This window comes from Megascapheus bottae, chromosome 20 (assembly GCF_031878675.1).
Source record: "Megascapheus bottae isolate mThoBot1 chromosome 20, mThoBot2.hap1, whole genome shotgun sequence".
Taxonomy (NCBI): domain Eukaryota; kingdom Metazoa; phylum Chordata; class Mammalia; order Rodentia; family Geomyidae; genus Megascapheus; species Megascapheus bottae.
In genome coordinates this window covers 40674092-40690239 of record NC_143528.1, presented here as the reverse complement: position 1 = coordinate 40690239, position 16148 = coordinate 40674092, and the positions used below count along the sequence as shown (strand labels likewise).

Here is a 16148-nt window from a genome sequence, read left to right as displayed (position 1 = left end):
TGAATTCAGGACCTAGGTATTTGTTAGACAGGTACTCTACTGTCTGAGTCACACCTCCAGTCCAGGAGCTTTGGTAAGTTTGGCTATTCCTTTGCCAAACTTTTCTGGTTTTATAGAGAATAGTTGTTGTTGTTTTCCTGCCTGCTGTGGACAGTTATTAGCAAAAGCCACATGAGAGGCAAAATGGGGACAATCCGCAAGTCTGGCCAGACCCAGGGACAGAATCACAGTGAGTGCCTCAGGACCATTCCCTCCTGTGAGGAGAGCAGTGAGCTGTCCTGTCCTCTACAGAAGTGAAGCCCTCAGGGACAAATAAGACAAAGCTCCAGCCTCATCACGTGCTCCATGGGGTCACTGGATTAAGCTAGAAGGACAAGTAGAAGAGGCAGAAGCATTCAGGACCACCTTGAAGAAGACATATGCCTAGCCAGGCCTCCTGGAGAGGGAAATGGAGCCTTGGGAGTGGAAGGAGGAGCTATAAAAATCCCCCTTCAAAGGGCGCCTCCTGCTGGGAATTGGGCTAAGGTCACACCAGTCTTCTCAAGCCCATAAAAGCCAGAGGTGACCTGACCAAGGGCTGAGCTGGGCCGTGCACTCGGCTTGCCAGCCAGCGCTACCACAGGGGTGCCAGGTGCCAACATGAAGGGCCACGCAGCAGCCTGCCCAGATCTTGTGGAGAGACTCGGTGTCCCGCGAAGGCCTTGACGGAGGGAGGGCTACAGGGAAATTTATTAGTTAAATAGTGATTGTACAGACACTTCACCTTAAGACAATGTTAACAGGATTGCCAGGGCGGGAAGGGTGGGCGGGCGTCCTCAGGGAGAAGACAGCGTAGATGATGATTAAAACAGAATCTTGGTTCAAAGATATTCTCTGCTACGGCCAGGAGGCTTGGGGGGGGGCCTGGGTGTGGGAGGGGTGGAGTAACGCCACAGCCACGGCTGAGGACGAGACAGAGAAGTCTTCATAGGGAGGGACATGGCCAGTTCGAGGACAGCTCTGATGGCCCTGGAGGCCCCCGTGCTGTCTTGTATCCGCCACCTTCTTTCTTCCCGGGAGTTTCCTTTGGCTCCGTTTGCCTCTGCTGTATCTTTGCAGTCTTTAGGTCTCACCTTGTGGACGAAGGCTCTGCAGAGGATAGCTGCAGGGCCAGGCGTGGTGGGTCTGAGCCACCAGCTGACCTGTGGAGAGTCCTGGCAGGCTCACAGAGCAAGTACGCCAGAGTCCTGGGAGCAGGGGCCCGGCGGGGGCGGGGGTCCCAGGTGGAGGGGAGCATCGCCAGCGTTGCTGGAGCAGCAGGTTTTCTTCCTCCTCCTTGGAGCCCTCTGCGTATGGGCAGACCCAAGGGGCACTGGTACCGCGCTCTCCCGTGGAGGAGGGAAGGCAAGGCTTAGTCACTGAACAGCAGAGGCCCTGCTGAGGGAGGGCTTGGGAGGGCAGAGCGGCGAAGCTGTATTCCATGGAGTGGTCCTGTGTACCAGCGCGGGGTCCCCTTCTCCACCTCCCCAGGAACGGCTCAGTGACTGCACTGCACCCCGCGTGGGGAGGCAGAGCTACCATAGGGCGTGTCTCAGGGGGAGTGTTAGGCCAGGCCCAGGCTGCCCGGAGGGGCTGGCACATCTACTTCCGGCAAGGCAGAGGCACTGCTCTACCTGCCACGGGAGCCCAGAGTCCCAGGCCGCCCGGCTGTCCGCAGGACCCCAGTCCAGTACTGGAAGATGATAGAAACCCACTGCGTTGGGTCACAGTGTCAGGAAGTAGGGGAGATGCACCCCCTTGTCTCTGTCTGGGGCAGTCAGGGAGAATGAGAAAGGCGTCCAGCCCCAGGGCTGAGATCTGGCCTGTCCACAGCAAAGGGGCTCCTGGAAAGGGCAGCATCGAGGACAGCCAGCCCTGGCCGCCTCCAACCGACTGTAGGTTTCAAGTTCTTCCAGTGGTTCCTCTGGAGCCATTCTCAGACAGAGGGGGGAGGCCGGGGGGCCCAGCCTCGCTCCCTGCGGCCCAGGTCCCACATTGGAGTGGGAGTTTGAGGAGAGGAGGGGGGTTATGCAGTGATTATGTCCCCGTGACTGTCGGTCAATACCAGGCTATTCCAAGAGTCCTGCTTGGAGCTGGCCTGTGGCGACTGGCTGACAGGAGATGCATAGCCTTGTGGGGAGAGCTTCAGGGCAGACAGGACTGGGTGGATGGAGGGCCCATGGCCAGACACTGCACTGACCGAGAATGTCTGAAAGGCAGAAAGCATGACGAAGTCAATGGGAGGCTCTGAGGGCAGAACTGGGGAGGGGAGGGGACAGAACAAGGAGTGCTGCCCTCTGCCTCCACCCCTGTGGCTGGGATGCAGGGTCTGTCATCCACTAGGGCCGTGAGCCATAGGGTTGCAAATGCTGTGGGTTCTCACAGGGTCCGAGGGCCACAGGAGACACTTTCTACAATCTAATCACCGTCTCCTCATCATCAGGGGGTGTTCTCCCTGAGGGGCTCCCAGAACTATGGCTCTATGGGACCAGGTCCTCTGGGGTTCATCCCAGCTGCAGAAAGCTCGTTAGGACATGGCGCTGCCTCACTTAAGGGCAGAAAAGAGATTGGAGAGGCAGTAGTGTCAGGAGAACAGGGAGGTGGTGACATTTCAATCCCAATCGTCTTCTATAAGAGGCGCCTGGGTCACGTGCCCTCCGACTCCCATGAGGCTGGACCTCATGAAATGGTAACCTGCCCTTACACTTACCCTCCTGTTAAGATCCTTCAGGGCCAAGGTCAGACTGAGAGTCACAGTCACTGTGCAGTGCCCTGCTCTGCTCTAAGCCAGTCCCTACAATCGGACTGCATGTAGTATGTGGTCTCCTCCTCTCTGCCCCACATGGCAGCCCCTGGGCCCCTCTCCTTATCGCCTGAGGCCGCTGAGCAGCTCCTGCACATCTGTATACCTCAGTGGCCACAGCACTACAGCTGAAGAAGAGTTGCTGAGGGAACTGAGTAACTCAGAGGCCTGCCACCGTCAGCCCCTACTCGTGCTGGCAGAGCTGCCTGGGCTCCGTCTCCCCACCCATGAACGGACCTGGGCCATGGAGCTGCTGTGGCCATAGTGAGCGGACAGCCCGGGCTCTGTCTTGATGGGGCGAATCTCCTCGCTGCTGCCGCTGCTGCTGCTGGTGGCGCTGCTGGACGTGCTGGAGGTGGGAGGGAGGCTCTCACTGCCTGAAGGACCTGGAGCAAGGCAAGAGTCATGACACCTGACCCCAGGGCAGGGACAGAGGCAGGGCGGCCCTCGGTGACTGGGGTCACCCCAGAATGGCACAACTGTCAGAATTCAAAGGGTGCTTTCAAAAAGTAGTAGCAGTAATAGTCGTATAAAAGTGATACACAGGGGTTGGGAGTGGGGCCTAGTGGTAGAGTGCTTGCCTAGCATGCACGAAGACCTGAGTTCAATTCTTCAATACCACATACATAGAAAAAACTGGAAGTGGTACTGTGGCTCACTTGGTAGAGCTCTAGCCTTGAGAAAGCCCCAGGACTCTGCTCAAGACCTGAATTCAAGGCCCAGGACTGGCAAAATAATAATAATAATAATAATAATAATAACAATAACAATAATAAAATTTAAAAAATACACCAAAGGGTTACAATTATGTAAGTCAGGTATATGATTCATTTCCCTCATGCTCTCCTAGCTTCTCCCTCCCATCCCAACTCACAAATTGTATACTTCATTGTCCACATAGTGTCTGCTGAGGGCCAGTGCTGCATTTGTTCTTTTTCTTTTTTGCCAGTCCTGGGGCTTGAGCTCAGAGCCTGAGCACCGTCCTTGGGCTTTCTGAAGGCTAGAGCTCTTCCACTTGAGCCATAGTACCACTTCTGGCCTTTTCTATGTATGCAGTACTAAGAAACGGAACCCAGGTCTTCATGCATGCTAGGCAAGCACTCTACCACTAGGCCAAATCCCGGCCCATTTGTTCACCTTTTGCCCCTTCATTTTGTTGAAGGGCCCTTGTTCAAATCCCTCCCCACTCCCCAAAATTCCAATATTGAGGCACCATACATTTTAGGATCTAAAACTTCAATTCTAAAAGTGCAAATACTACATTGTAACTCCATAGAGTGTGGGACAACAAGTCATAATTAAATTCATTGATGTCTTTACAACAAAAGATAAATAGCAAGAGTCATTTGGACAAAGGGAGATTTTAAACAAGCTGGGTTAGTTCACAGCAATCGCTTGTCTTTGTACCCGTGACAGCAGTGGGTAGTGGAGAGGCTGCTATTGTACTGTGGAACACTACAAGAACCCAGCAGGACAATGGGAGTCAGAACACTCTAGGAGGAAATGTTTCTGCTAGCAGTATACTTCTGTTGAATCTAGAAAGTTAGAACTTGACCATGACTTTGGTCGTGGAAATGGGCAATTTATCTGACTCTGTTATGCTTTCAGAGAAAAGAAAACCTCTTTAGATCAGCCTGCTGGTTGATGCATGATGAGCAGTCACGTGCTGGACTCGGTCCAGTCAAAGTGGGGAGTGCTCTGGGTAACAGGGGGCATTCAAGACCCCCTTCTTAACCTACCAAATAAGAAGACAGCATGGTGCAACAAATAGACTATTGACCTTGGAGCATCATTCCAGATCCGCTGAGGACAAACAGTTTGGTGATTGTGGTTAAGTCATCACCCTCTTTGGGCCTCAGTTTAGTCATTAGAAAGATGGAGACAACAGTGAGAAGAGTTGAGTACCCCACAGTACTCACCCAGTGAGGAAACAGGAGAGGGCCCTGAGCACTAGGGAATAAACTGCTTTGATGTAATGGCTCTGGGTGTGCCTGCCTGCCTGACCTTGCAAGACCACCGGTCAAGACCACCAGTGAAGTCTCCCTGTCACTGCAAAATAGAAGTGGAGGGGGGAAAAGGGAAGAAGGAAGGAGGGAGGGAGGGAAGAAGGAAGGAAGAAAGGAAGGAAGAAAAGGAAGGAAGGAAGGAGGGAGGGAGGGAGGGAGGGAGGGAGGGAGGGAGGGAACAGATAACGATTTCTCATAAGAGATTGGGTCTTGTAAGGACCATGGACTAGGAGACACATGAAGCAGTTTCTGAAGTGTAAGACATCACATGACTCTCGTGATGCCTTGGTTGCAGATCAGTCTGCTGGGGACGTGGTTAATGGAACTCCATCCTCCAAAGAGAACAGAAACAGTTTTTGGGTGGCCACAGCACCAAAGACAGACCAACCAAAGTTCACTTCTCCTCTAAACACCCCCCCCCACCCAAACACACACACAGTCCACTGAAAGCAGCAGTAACCAGAGCACAGCTGCTTAAGTTGAGCCTGCTTCAAACATCTTGTTCTACGGTGATAATGGTCTTCTTCTTCTTCTTCTTCTTCTTCTTCTTCTTCTTCCTCTTCCTCTTCCTCTTCTTCTTCTTCTTCTTCTTCTTGTTATTATTATTATTATTTAACTAGGTAATTCAATCTGCCTTCAGAACCAAGGATGGACCTTGATGGTCCTGGATGGGTCTGGGCTGGCCTGCCTTCTCAAGAAGACACTGTGTGCACAATCTCCAGGGCTCTTGACCATCTACCTACTTAAACACAAAGCTACTCACCTGCTGGTGTCTTAGCTTTATTCAAGTTCTTGGGCTTCCGTTTCCTGGTTTGAATTCCTTCTTTCCTCATTGCAAGAGGCCTAGGGACCTAGAAGAGGGAGTCACAGGTCAGTAGGCTTCTCTCTTGTACAGTCAGAGTACACACACACACATGTACACACACACACACACGTACACACACATACAGAGTGAGAGCATCTAAGCAATCGTCTATAAATCTGGGACCTGAGACTAGGAGCGCAGTTTTCTGCTAAGAAAGAAATCAAAGCTGTCTCCTGAGAACCATGCAGGTTATAGCTGAAAGGATGGTAGAGAGCTGGCCAGGCATGCATGGGGCTCTAGGTTTGATCCCCAGTGCTTAATGAAATTACTACTGGGCATCAGTACTTCATAGTACCTCATTTATCTTGGAGAAGTGGAGTTTCTTTCCACCACAAGTTTGCTTTAGTGAGAAAGACAGATGGGTAGAAATAAGCAGGCAGACTAAGGGGGGGATACAAGCAAACAAAGGAGAATCAGAGGTGGGGGGGCAAAACAGGACGCTATCCAGGAAGGCTTCCTTAGGTGGTGTCGCTGAGCTGTCTGAGGCTGCAGTGTAGATAGTGACACAGTTTAGACAGCATGAACACTGCGTGTAAAACCCTTATCCCCCCCATACCAGGACACCGAAAATAAATCGGGAAGCTAGTGACGATGATGCTGGCAAGGCAGGCTCTGTGGGCGGAGGAAGAGGGCATAAGGGACTGCGGCTCTGCCCTGCCTGGGGTCTGGCTGCACAGGGCGAGGGGTGGAGCTCACTGGAGGATGAGAGAGCAAGGCTGGAGAGTGACTGTGTGCATCTTCCTGCATAACCTTCCATGTGTAGGCTACGGACAATGTAATATACAATGTAACGCACTGGTTGTGCCTACATGATTTAAGAAGTTTTTGCTTCAGAAGTTCTTTTACCATCCCAAGATTATATAAACATTTACCTTACATTTTCTGTGTGTGTGTGTGTACATGCCAGTTTTAGAGCTTGAATTCACAGCCTGGGCACTGTTCCCCTCAAGGCCAGCGCTCTATCACTTGAGCCACACTTCTACTTCCAGCTTTTTGGTGGTTACTTACTAATAAGAGACTCATAGGTTGGGCCGGGAGTTTGGCCTAGTGGTTAAAGTGCTTGCCTAGCATGCATGAAGACCCGGGTTCGATTCCTTGGTACCACATATATAGAAAAGCCGGATGTGGTGCTGAGGCTCAAGTGGTAGAGCTCTAGCCTTGAGAAAGTCCAAGGACAGGGCTCAGGCCCTGAGCTCAAGCCCAGGACTGGCAAAAAAAAAAAAAAAAAAAAAAAAGAGACTCACAGGGCCGGGGGTTTGGCCTAGTGGTAGAGTGCTTGCCTAGCATGCACGAAGACTGGGGTTTTGATTCCTCAGTATCACATAGATAGAAAAAGCCGAAAGTGGTGCTGTGGCTCTAGTGGTAGAGCTCTAGTCTTGAGAAAAACCAAGTATAGTGCTCAGGCCCTGAGTTCAAGCCCCAGGAGGGAGAGAAGGAGAGAGGGAGACTCACAGGCTTTCCTGTCTGAGCTGGCTTTGAACCTTGCTCTTCACCTCTCAGTCTCCTGAGTAGCTAAGATTATAGACACGAGCCACTGGCAGTTGGAGCTCCTTAGCATTTTTGTTGCCTGGTGTTTTGATTGTATTTAGTTTGTTGCAGCATTTTATTGTCTAGCACTTCCAGTATATTGTATTTCAAGTGTGCTTTACATTTTGTGTCTTTAATCTAAATTTACTTTTAAGATAGATGTGCGAAGATATTGCTTTGCTTTTACAGTTGAGTGGTTAATTGCACCAATTCATTTCTTCTTTTTTGGGGGGGGTCGGTTGTGGGGCTTGCACTCTGGGCTTGGGAACCGTTCTTCTTTTTTTTTGTCAGTTGTGGGGCTTGAACTCTGGACCTGGACACTGTCCCTGAGCTCTTCAGCTAAGGCTACTGCCCTACCCCTTGAGCCACAGCGCCACTTCCCATTTTCTAGTGGTTAATTGGAGATAAGAGTCTCACAGACTTTAGTGCCTGGGTTAGCTCTGAGATGCTCAGATCTCAGCCTCCTGAGTAGCTAGGATTACATACATGAGCCACTGCACCTAGCTCCAATTCATTTTTTTTGCCAGTCCTAGGGCTTGAACTCAGAGCCTGGGCACTGTCCCTGGGCGTTCTCAAGGCTAGCCCTCTACCACTTGAGCCAACACTACTTCCAGCTTTTTCTATGCATGTGGTACCGAGGAATCGAACCTGGGTCTTCATACATGGTAGGTATGCACTCTACCACTAGGCCAAACTCCCAGCCCTCAACTCCTTTATTGTTAAGCTGTAGCTGTACCCATTGGTTAGATGTCACTGCGGCCTACATGGAGCACCCAGGTTCAGTGCATGGTCACAGCGCCTCCCTGTCTACAAGTGTGATAAAGGTGCAGTGTGGAGGACAGAAGGGCGGGCGAAGGTGCTGTGCTTCCCTTCCTGGTCTACGGCTCTTTCAGAAGAGCCGTAGATCTGGATCTAAGGACTGCGGATCTGGACTGTGGGGACACAAGTGAAAACTGAATGGTGGAAGCGCAGCGGGGCACTGGCTCCCAGGAGGAGGCACAGCAGGGCGCTGGCTCCCAGGAGGGGGTGCAGCAGGGCGCTGGGGGGGCACTCACCCCATGGAGCTTCATGTACAGGCCACAGGCATTGCACACTGGCTCGCCCTCGGCGTTGCGACGCCACAGCGTGGTGGTGGTGGTCTGGCAGTTGGCACAGGAGAGGCCTACTCGGCGGGAGGCTGACTGCAACACAGGAAGCAAGGCCTTGTGTCCGGTGGGTGGGCAGGAGGCAGATGGGGCAGGGTTAGGTCCCTGGGCCCTGTGTGAGGCCTGAGACCAGCTTTAGCACCTGAGTGCTTGGCTAGGCCAGCGAGTGGGGAATGACACGAAGGCCTCCGCCCATGCGAGCAGGAACGCAGGCACCAAGACCTGGCTTGAGGTCCTGTCACTCTTCTCCCACAAATGTCGCAGCAAAGAATGGGCAGAGAAGTGCAATTCCCTGGGGTGTCTGGAGCCAGTGGTGTGAGCACTTGCATGGCTTCAGATAGGGAGCCGTCAGGGTTCACTCCCTCCCCTTCTCCCTCCCCAGTGAACACAGACGTGAGTGGGTGCTGGTCCATGTCAAAGGAAATGTGGTCTCCCAGGTCCCCAGCCACAGGCCAGCCGCAGCTATGAGGCTGTGCTGGGCTTTGGGTTTTATTAACTGATCGACTGAAGATAAACCAGTCTCTGGTCGGCCTTGGCCAGGGGCTGAGCCAGAGCTTCCAGACAGCACGGTCTGGGCACGGAGGGCCGGAGCTCTGAGTGGCTGTGGCCCATCCCCTCTGCAGCATGAGGATCACACTAAGTGCTGGAGCCCTCGCCTATTGCAAGGGGCAGGATGCCACCATCTGTTCCTACCTGCCTGACTCCTCAGCCACACCCTCAAATTCCAAAATCCCAAGCTATATAAGTCCCCTCGACCAGGCACAGAGCGGAGGGAGATGCTGGCACTGGCGGCCCTAGGGTGTCTGGTGCCTGCTTACCAGCCGGCGCTGGGGCTTGATGAGAGGCCGGTTGATGCCATTCATCTTGTGGTAGAGGCCACAGGCGTTGCACAGGTAGTGTCCCGTCCCGTCCCGCCTCCACAGCGGAGTGGACATCGCCCCACAGTTGACACACTCCCGCCCTTCCGAGAAGTCATCGAACATATCTACTGGGGGAGGGAACAGAGAGGACGGGACACAGAGGTCAAGGATTGTTCTATGCCATTCGCCTTCCACCTGAAGGTCTACAAGGCCCAGAAAGAAGGTCTTTCATTGGAGTCACCAGGGACCTGGGCTGGAGGGGACACTTCAGTTTCAGTCCAGGTCTCACCTCCAGTCATGACCTCTGGGATTCTCACGTAACACAATGACCTGTTCAGACCTTTCTTTTCCCTTTGGAAATGAAGGTTACCTTTTCCACTGAATGAAAGCATGATAAATATTTGCATTAGGAAAATTAGAAAGCATTCCCAGTATTGTGCATTGGGAGGGAGGTGGTGGGGGAGGGAGAGAAAGAGAGAGAGAGTAAGGGAGTGTCATGGGGGCCAAAGCTTTTACTGCTTTTACAGAGACTAACAATCTATCACTTTGAAGCACAGATCCACTTCTAGTTTTCCGATGATTAACTGGAGGTAAGAGTTTCACAGACTTTCCTGCCCAGGCTGATTTTGAACCACAATTTCAGCTAAGTAGCCAGGATTGCAGGTATGAGCCACCAGCACCCAGCACACATTTTGTTTTATTACCGCCTTTACAGAACTTTCTATGTGGACAACTTTCTGCCTTGTTAAGATCAAGTTGCATAATGTTGAGCTTCATTTTGTTGAACATAATACCAAAGCATTTTCCCATGTTAGGAAATCTTTATGAACTCATTTTAGTACGATGTAATATTCCATCATTTAATAAATTGTGCCATGTTCTTACTCTTCATTCAAGTATTAGTGAATCTTTATCTAATTTCTGGTGTTTCTTTCCTAAAATTTGATTCGTTTCATATGTAAATTTGAGAGCTTCCAGCTATTCTTTTGGGCTCTCTCCTAGGACTAGCATTTCTAGCTCAAAAGATCTAGATTTCCACTTACATTCTTGAAATCTCCAGATTGCCCTGGGAAAGGCTTTATCTCCTCGCTTCTCCCACGTGAATGCATCCTCCTGACCTTCCTGTCCAGCAGTGGCTGGACAGCTCCCCTGGCTCATTGACAATAAAAAATAGCATTGTAATAAGCAATAGCATCTTAAAGTTGATCAAGATGGACGCTCCAGATGAGCACTAACTTGCTTTCCCGCCGGCATCCCCCTGTCACTCACTCACTGCTCCTTTCTCTTGTTGGTGGAATTTCACAACGGACACATTCCTTACACCCTTTCCCTGCCTGGGTGAGAGAGGCGAGACTAGTTTTAGGTTCCTTGTGACTTATATCATGCCGGGCTCAGAACTTCCAGAAGTCTCTCTGACTCTGTGTCATCCAAGTTTCTCATCCCTCACTCTTGTCCTGCCGTCAGTGGCGATATAGAGGGCTGCGAGTTTGACCTAGTGGTAGAGTGCTTGCCTGGCATGCATAAAGACCTGGGTTTGATTCCTCAGTACCACATACATAGAAAAAAAAAGCCAGAAGTGGAGCTGTGGCTCAAATGGTAGAGCCCTAGCCTTGAGAAGGGGAAAAAACAACAACAACAACAACAACAAAAACAAAACAAGGAAAGTGCCCAGGCCCTGAGTTCAAGCCCTGGGACTGGCAAAAAAAAAAAAATAATGGTGATATAGATCTCCCTCCCCTCCTCACCCCTGAGAATGGGGTATGCACTGGGGAGGGGGTTCTAGCACTTTCTCCCCTCAGGCCCAGCCCTGGGAGTTAGGGCTGTATATATAGGTAGGTCTATGGCCGCTGGCTGCCAGCTCTAAGGGAATGTGAGCTGGAGGAGCTCTGGGTAAGCAAACAGTCACTTGCACCTGCAAACAGGTAGCTGTGTGTGAGTGTCAAGTAAACAACGTGCAGGTGTGCGGCGCTGTTTGCACAGGCCAGAAGCTGAGTGCAGCAGGTACAGAGGCTATTTTTATTCTCGGGTCACACTGAGGCCCCTTCGCCAAGGTCACCTGTCTCCAGAACCTGCACCACCAGCTTTCAACAGCATCATCACCACCCCTGCAACCCTTGCCTGAGGCCGGCCTGCCAACCCTGCCCCTTCCACCCAGGTCCTCACAGGAGGGAAATCACAGAGAGACCACCGCCCAGAGGGACAGACTGGCGATGTGACAATTTTATTTCCAATTAACACTAGATGGCACTACATCCTCAAAATTAAACAACACCTGAGTTGTTACTAAGCGGAACTCGGGGATGGAGGACTTTTTAGGTCATCTTTCCACTAAACTGATAAGCAATGTTCCATTTTTTAAAACATTATATTCAGAAGAGGGCAGAATATAAAACCACCACCATCCATCCAGCTTTCAACAATTGGTAACCGAAGTGAATTTTTTCTCATCTACATTTCTACCTACTTTCCCCATCCTTTACTGTCAAAGAACATCTGAGATATTATGTTATTTCTCTCATGGGTCTCTGTGGTTCTTCAGTAGGTAAGATTTTACTTTTCTGCCATAAGAGCTAAGCAGACCAGCTGCTCTCCCCAGTGGAAAACCTCATGGGACCCAGCAGTCTTTGGCCATGCCCTCTGCTCAGCTTCTCTTGCCCCAAGAAACACATGGAAGTTTAGCCCCACAACTCCCTGAAGCCTACCTTAAAGAATGAGTGATTGGTTCAACTGTTTTTCTGGTCATTGATGGTTGGAAGATACGTTTTTATCAGTGAGAATTACGTACTGAGCACCTGCTACTTACGTTATGCAGCCTCAGGAGCTGAGCCTTGCTCAGGAGCCTTGCTCAGGAGCCTTGCTTTAGAATGCTAATGATATAGGTGGCAAATGGGGCCTGAGTTATCCATCAGAGGTTACAGGACCACCCAATCTATTCTCAGAACAAACACCCTCCCCTGAATCCACGACTGGTGGCAAACTGTCAGTCTAGGACAGGAAGTGTGGAGTCCATCCAGACAGAAGGGTCAGCGCTTATACCACAGCCAAAAGGAGCTGGACATGAAACCCATGCTTCTTCAAAGCCTCCCACCAGATAGGCATCAATGTTACATATCAAAACTTCAACTGGCCAGCAAAAAGCTGGACTGGAGGTATGGCTCAAGTGTAAAGATTACCATCCACAAGTGGAAAAGGTGAGAATGAGACCCTGAATTTGAGCCCCAGTACCAGTGTGTAGGTGCACACGCGCGCGCGTGCACGCCACACACACACACACACACACACACACACACACACACACAGGGAGGGAGGGAGGGAGAGAGGGTGGGGGAGGGAGGGAGAGAGATCTCATTGCTCCAAGCTGCTCCCAATCTGTATTGAGGGAGTGACTATTTCACCCTCTCATATCTGACCCACTTACTTTTTCTCCTCCTCCTTTGGGCTAAAGAATGAAAAGAATGAAAGTCCACTGTTTAGCATCACCTCTAGGAGATGACAGGGTCACAGACTGAGCCCCAGAGAAACACTGTGTGAGGCTTGCTAAGAAGGCATTGCCACTCCTCCACAGGAAGGGCGCTGGACAAGACTTCCCCGTGGGCCTGTGCAATGGTGAGGGGACAGCTCCCCAGGGCCTGCATTTGGGGAACTGTCTCACCCACCACCCGCTTAGACCAGACCAGTGGGACCCTAACCCTTGGAAGTAGGTCAGGCCATCCCCACTTGGAAAGGACAGAGCTGAAATAATAGTTGTGAAGTACTTTGCAAACAAAAGGGAAAACTTGGCCACAATGGCTGAGGAGTGCTTTGCAAACACCAAATGAGATAACCAAGATGGGTCATAGTTAGGGGCTGGGTGGAGGGCTGGGAGCAGGGGCCAACCTTTGGTGAAGGCCTTGGGGGGGGGAGGGGGAGAAGAGGACAGATAAAAAGCTAGAGATTTGGGAATCTGACCTTTTCTCAAACCAGGGGGCCCATGGTTGGAGGATCATGGCTCCAGAATCGGGCATCACGGGCTTGGCCCAAGTTTGAGACTGCAGGTTGGGAACCAGCAAAAGCAAGGCCCGGAGACCTCAGACTTCCTGATCATGGGAACTATTATTGATGATTATTTTTGTAATCAAAAGGTCAAAACAAACTGTGCCCTAGTCCCACAATTGGGGCTCTAATTCCTCCTGCCATCCAGGCCAGGCTGCTTGCCTTCCATCAGGATGTTCTCCCTAGGAACCAGGGCAAACTGGTCCCACCCAAGTGCCTGGCAGGGAAACACAATCAGAAGCACCCAAGACCCCAGCCCCAGACCCCTGCAGAGGCTGCTCCACCCTCCACCCCATCCGGACCCCAGCCACCTCACACAGGACTCCAGAAGAGGCAAGTCAGGGTTGACAGAAGGAAAATGGGGCAGGGAGAGGGGAAGCAAGAGTCCCAGGAGCATCAGGCTGGGAGCACAGCCCCAAGAGCAGAATGTGCTGGCCACAGCTGGAGAATCCAGAAGGTGCCACATGCCAGCTGGCCCTGCAGGGCCACACCTTGCCTGGCTGTGGGCGTGCCCCGAGGGCCTTTCCCTAGCCCAGGGAGAACTGGGCCTTGAGTCTGAACCCACACTGGAGAGACCTCACTCGGCTGTGGAACTGGCATTGTTTCTGCCTGACACACCACAGTGCCAATATCCACAGAAGAGCGTCTGCTCTTCGCTTCCTATGATTTCGCTGGCCACACGGGTATATTAGAAAAGTAGCAGACTCTCTGGCAAGAGGTGCACCGGTCAAGCTGTGGCCAGGCAGCTCAAAGCATATGATTCTACCAGACATGACCTCCTGCAGCAGGCCTGAGCATTAGTCTCCTCCCTTGGCTTCTTCTGTCCCAGGTCATTCTGTGACCTGTGGAGGGAGGGAAGATACACATGTACCATGTCAGTCACCCATTTCCAGACAGCTGCTTGGTGCTGTGAGGTGGGCAACTTGTCCTTGAAAAGCCAGGCTTCACTGGCTGGTCAGGGAGAGAGGAGGTTGTCTGCCCAGAGGGGCGCCCCCTACCTGAACTGAGGGGCTTCAGGGACGAAGTCCCAGCCCCACCCAGTGTCTCTTGTTGAACCCCAGGCCCACAGTGCATCCAAAGTACACCAGTGATGAGGCCTGGATTTTCTGACTGGTACAGATCTGGCCCTGTGGCTGGCGCCTGGGTCCAGGGCAGGAGGTTCAAACCAGCCCTGAGATTTTCCTGGCAGCCCTGAGCCATCGCTTCTGGGCTTTGTCAGGATCTGGGCAGCTGCCTGAGACAGGAGGCTGGCGGCGAGAGCGACAGGATTAAAGCACCTATTTTGGAAGCTTGCTGGGCTGCGGAGAGAAGTGGCTATGACATCTGCGCCTTGCTCGTGGACTCGCCCTGCATAGCTGGGGCCTCAGTCCCTGCTTGCCAGTAAACATCATGCCAGCAATTCACCCTGCCTCATGCATGCGGAGGACTCGGGTCATCAACCAACCACAAGCAGGCCCAGGCCGGGGCCTTCTGGAAGAGAGAATGAAAGCACCAGGAACAAGAAGGCAGTAAAGACCAAAGGGAAAAGGAGGGAGAAAGAGGCAGATGGAAGAGGAGGGAAGCACTGGGGACACATCACCCTTAATAGACAAGGGTGCTGCAGACGACAGGGCAAAGTGAGCTTGAGACCCCACTGGGGATCCTCAGGGAAACCTTTCTTGAAAGCCATGATGGATCCATCTGGCAAGCCAAGCATCTGTCTTTCCTCTTTGTGAACTTGCAAAGTCCAAGAGTTCTCAGATGCCTACTTCTATTCCAGCCTGGTCTGCACAGGAGGAGGGCCAGCCGGGGGAGGGGGGTGCGCCAGCCCAGGGGCGGGGGTGCCAGCCTAGGGGAGGGGGTGCCCTAGAGAAGTGTTAGTGCAGCCTGTAAACAGCCCTTACCCGGGCTGAGAGCTGCGCTGCAGAGCTGGGCTGACCCCAGGCTTGCAGCCTATCCTAGGTACCCTCACTGTCCCACTAGACTCAACTTTTTCTGGCAGGGCCAGCGAAGGCCACAGGTCCACATTCTCTATTGTTCCACTCCTCTACTCTCAGACAAAGGTAAATCTGTATGTGGGCTCTGCAGTCCACCACCTGCAGGGCTAGACTGCCACCTGCATCCCCGTCAGGACTAGACCCTGGGACTGCCAAAAAGCCCCTCCTGTGGGCAGCAATCGCCTCTCCCTAGGGTCCAAAGTGAGAACTGGCACTTGAACCTGGCGATGAGTCTGTGGTGGACACATGCTCTGCAGAGCTGACTGGATGCAGGCTGCGGGCCCTGTGCCACCATGCACATCCTGAGATGCCCACAGATACTTCAGTGCCCCAGGAACAGATACACAGCACTGTACCATACCCCTGTGCCCTGTGGCCATGGGCACCTCCCACTCCTCGGTCCACAGGCTGAGCCACAAGCACCAGAGCCTTGCTGGGCTCAGCAAGTGGACACCAGGCTGCTTCATGGACTCTGTGCCTGGGCTTGCTGTGGCCGCCCTTCTTTGAAGCCAGCCTTGCCCAGTGAGCACTCAGTTAAGAGCTCCTCTCAGTTAAAGCCCTAAGGCTCCTGAAGGCCAGTGCCACAGTGGTCCCAGGACCAAGCCAGGACTACTCAGAGGAGGAAAGCAAGGTGCAGCACTGGCAAGCGATGCTCCCGAAGGTCAGGGACCCAGTCTCCACCTCCTGCAGCACATAGTTCCCTGCCGGGCCATGCCAGCAGAGGCGCTCTGCACACAAGCTTAACGCAGTGTACGCTGACCCCTTGGGTTACAACAGAATCAGTGCTCCACAGTGTCTTGTGAGCAGCAGAATCACAGGCAAGATGGGATGAATCTGAGAGCTCTGCTCCTGCCCCAGGGCAGAGATGGATTCGTTAAGACACACACCCCACAGCTTTAGTTTTAGGGCCAAGGTT

General features: G+C 52.4%; 1 protein-coding gene across 2 annotated transcripts in view; it reads right to left on the bottom strand.

Moving 5' to 3' along the window:
- Positions 1–715: 715 nt before the first annotated feature.
- Positions 716–16148, bottom strand: part of Gata4 (GATA binding protein 4) — a 39709-nt gene continuing 24276 nt past the window's right edge. The window contains exons 2-6 of one of the 2 annotated variants that reach the window (XM_090353815.1): positions 9183–9352; positions 8275–8400; positions 5591–5678; positions 3059–3207; positions 716–2227 (exon numbers count right to left, since the gene is read on the bottom strand). In XM_090353815.1, coding sequence (XP_090209941.1) covers positions 2045–2227; positions 3059–3207; positions 5591–5678; positions 8275–8400; positions 9183–9352 — 716 coding nt within the window. In that variant the 3' untranslated portion in view covers positions 716–2044. The remainder of the gene's footprint in view (positions 2228–3058; positions 3208–5590; positions 5679–8274; positions 8401–9182; positions 9353–16148) is intronic. The other variant, XM_090353816.1, reaches the window with a different exon arrangement.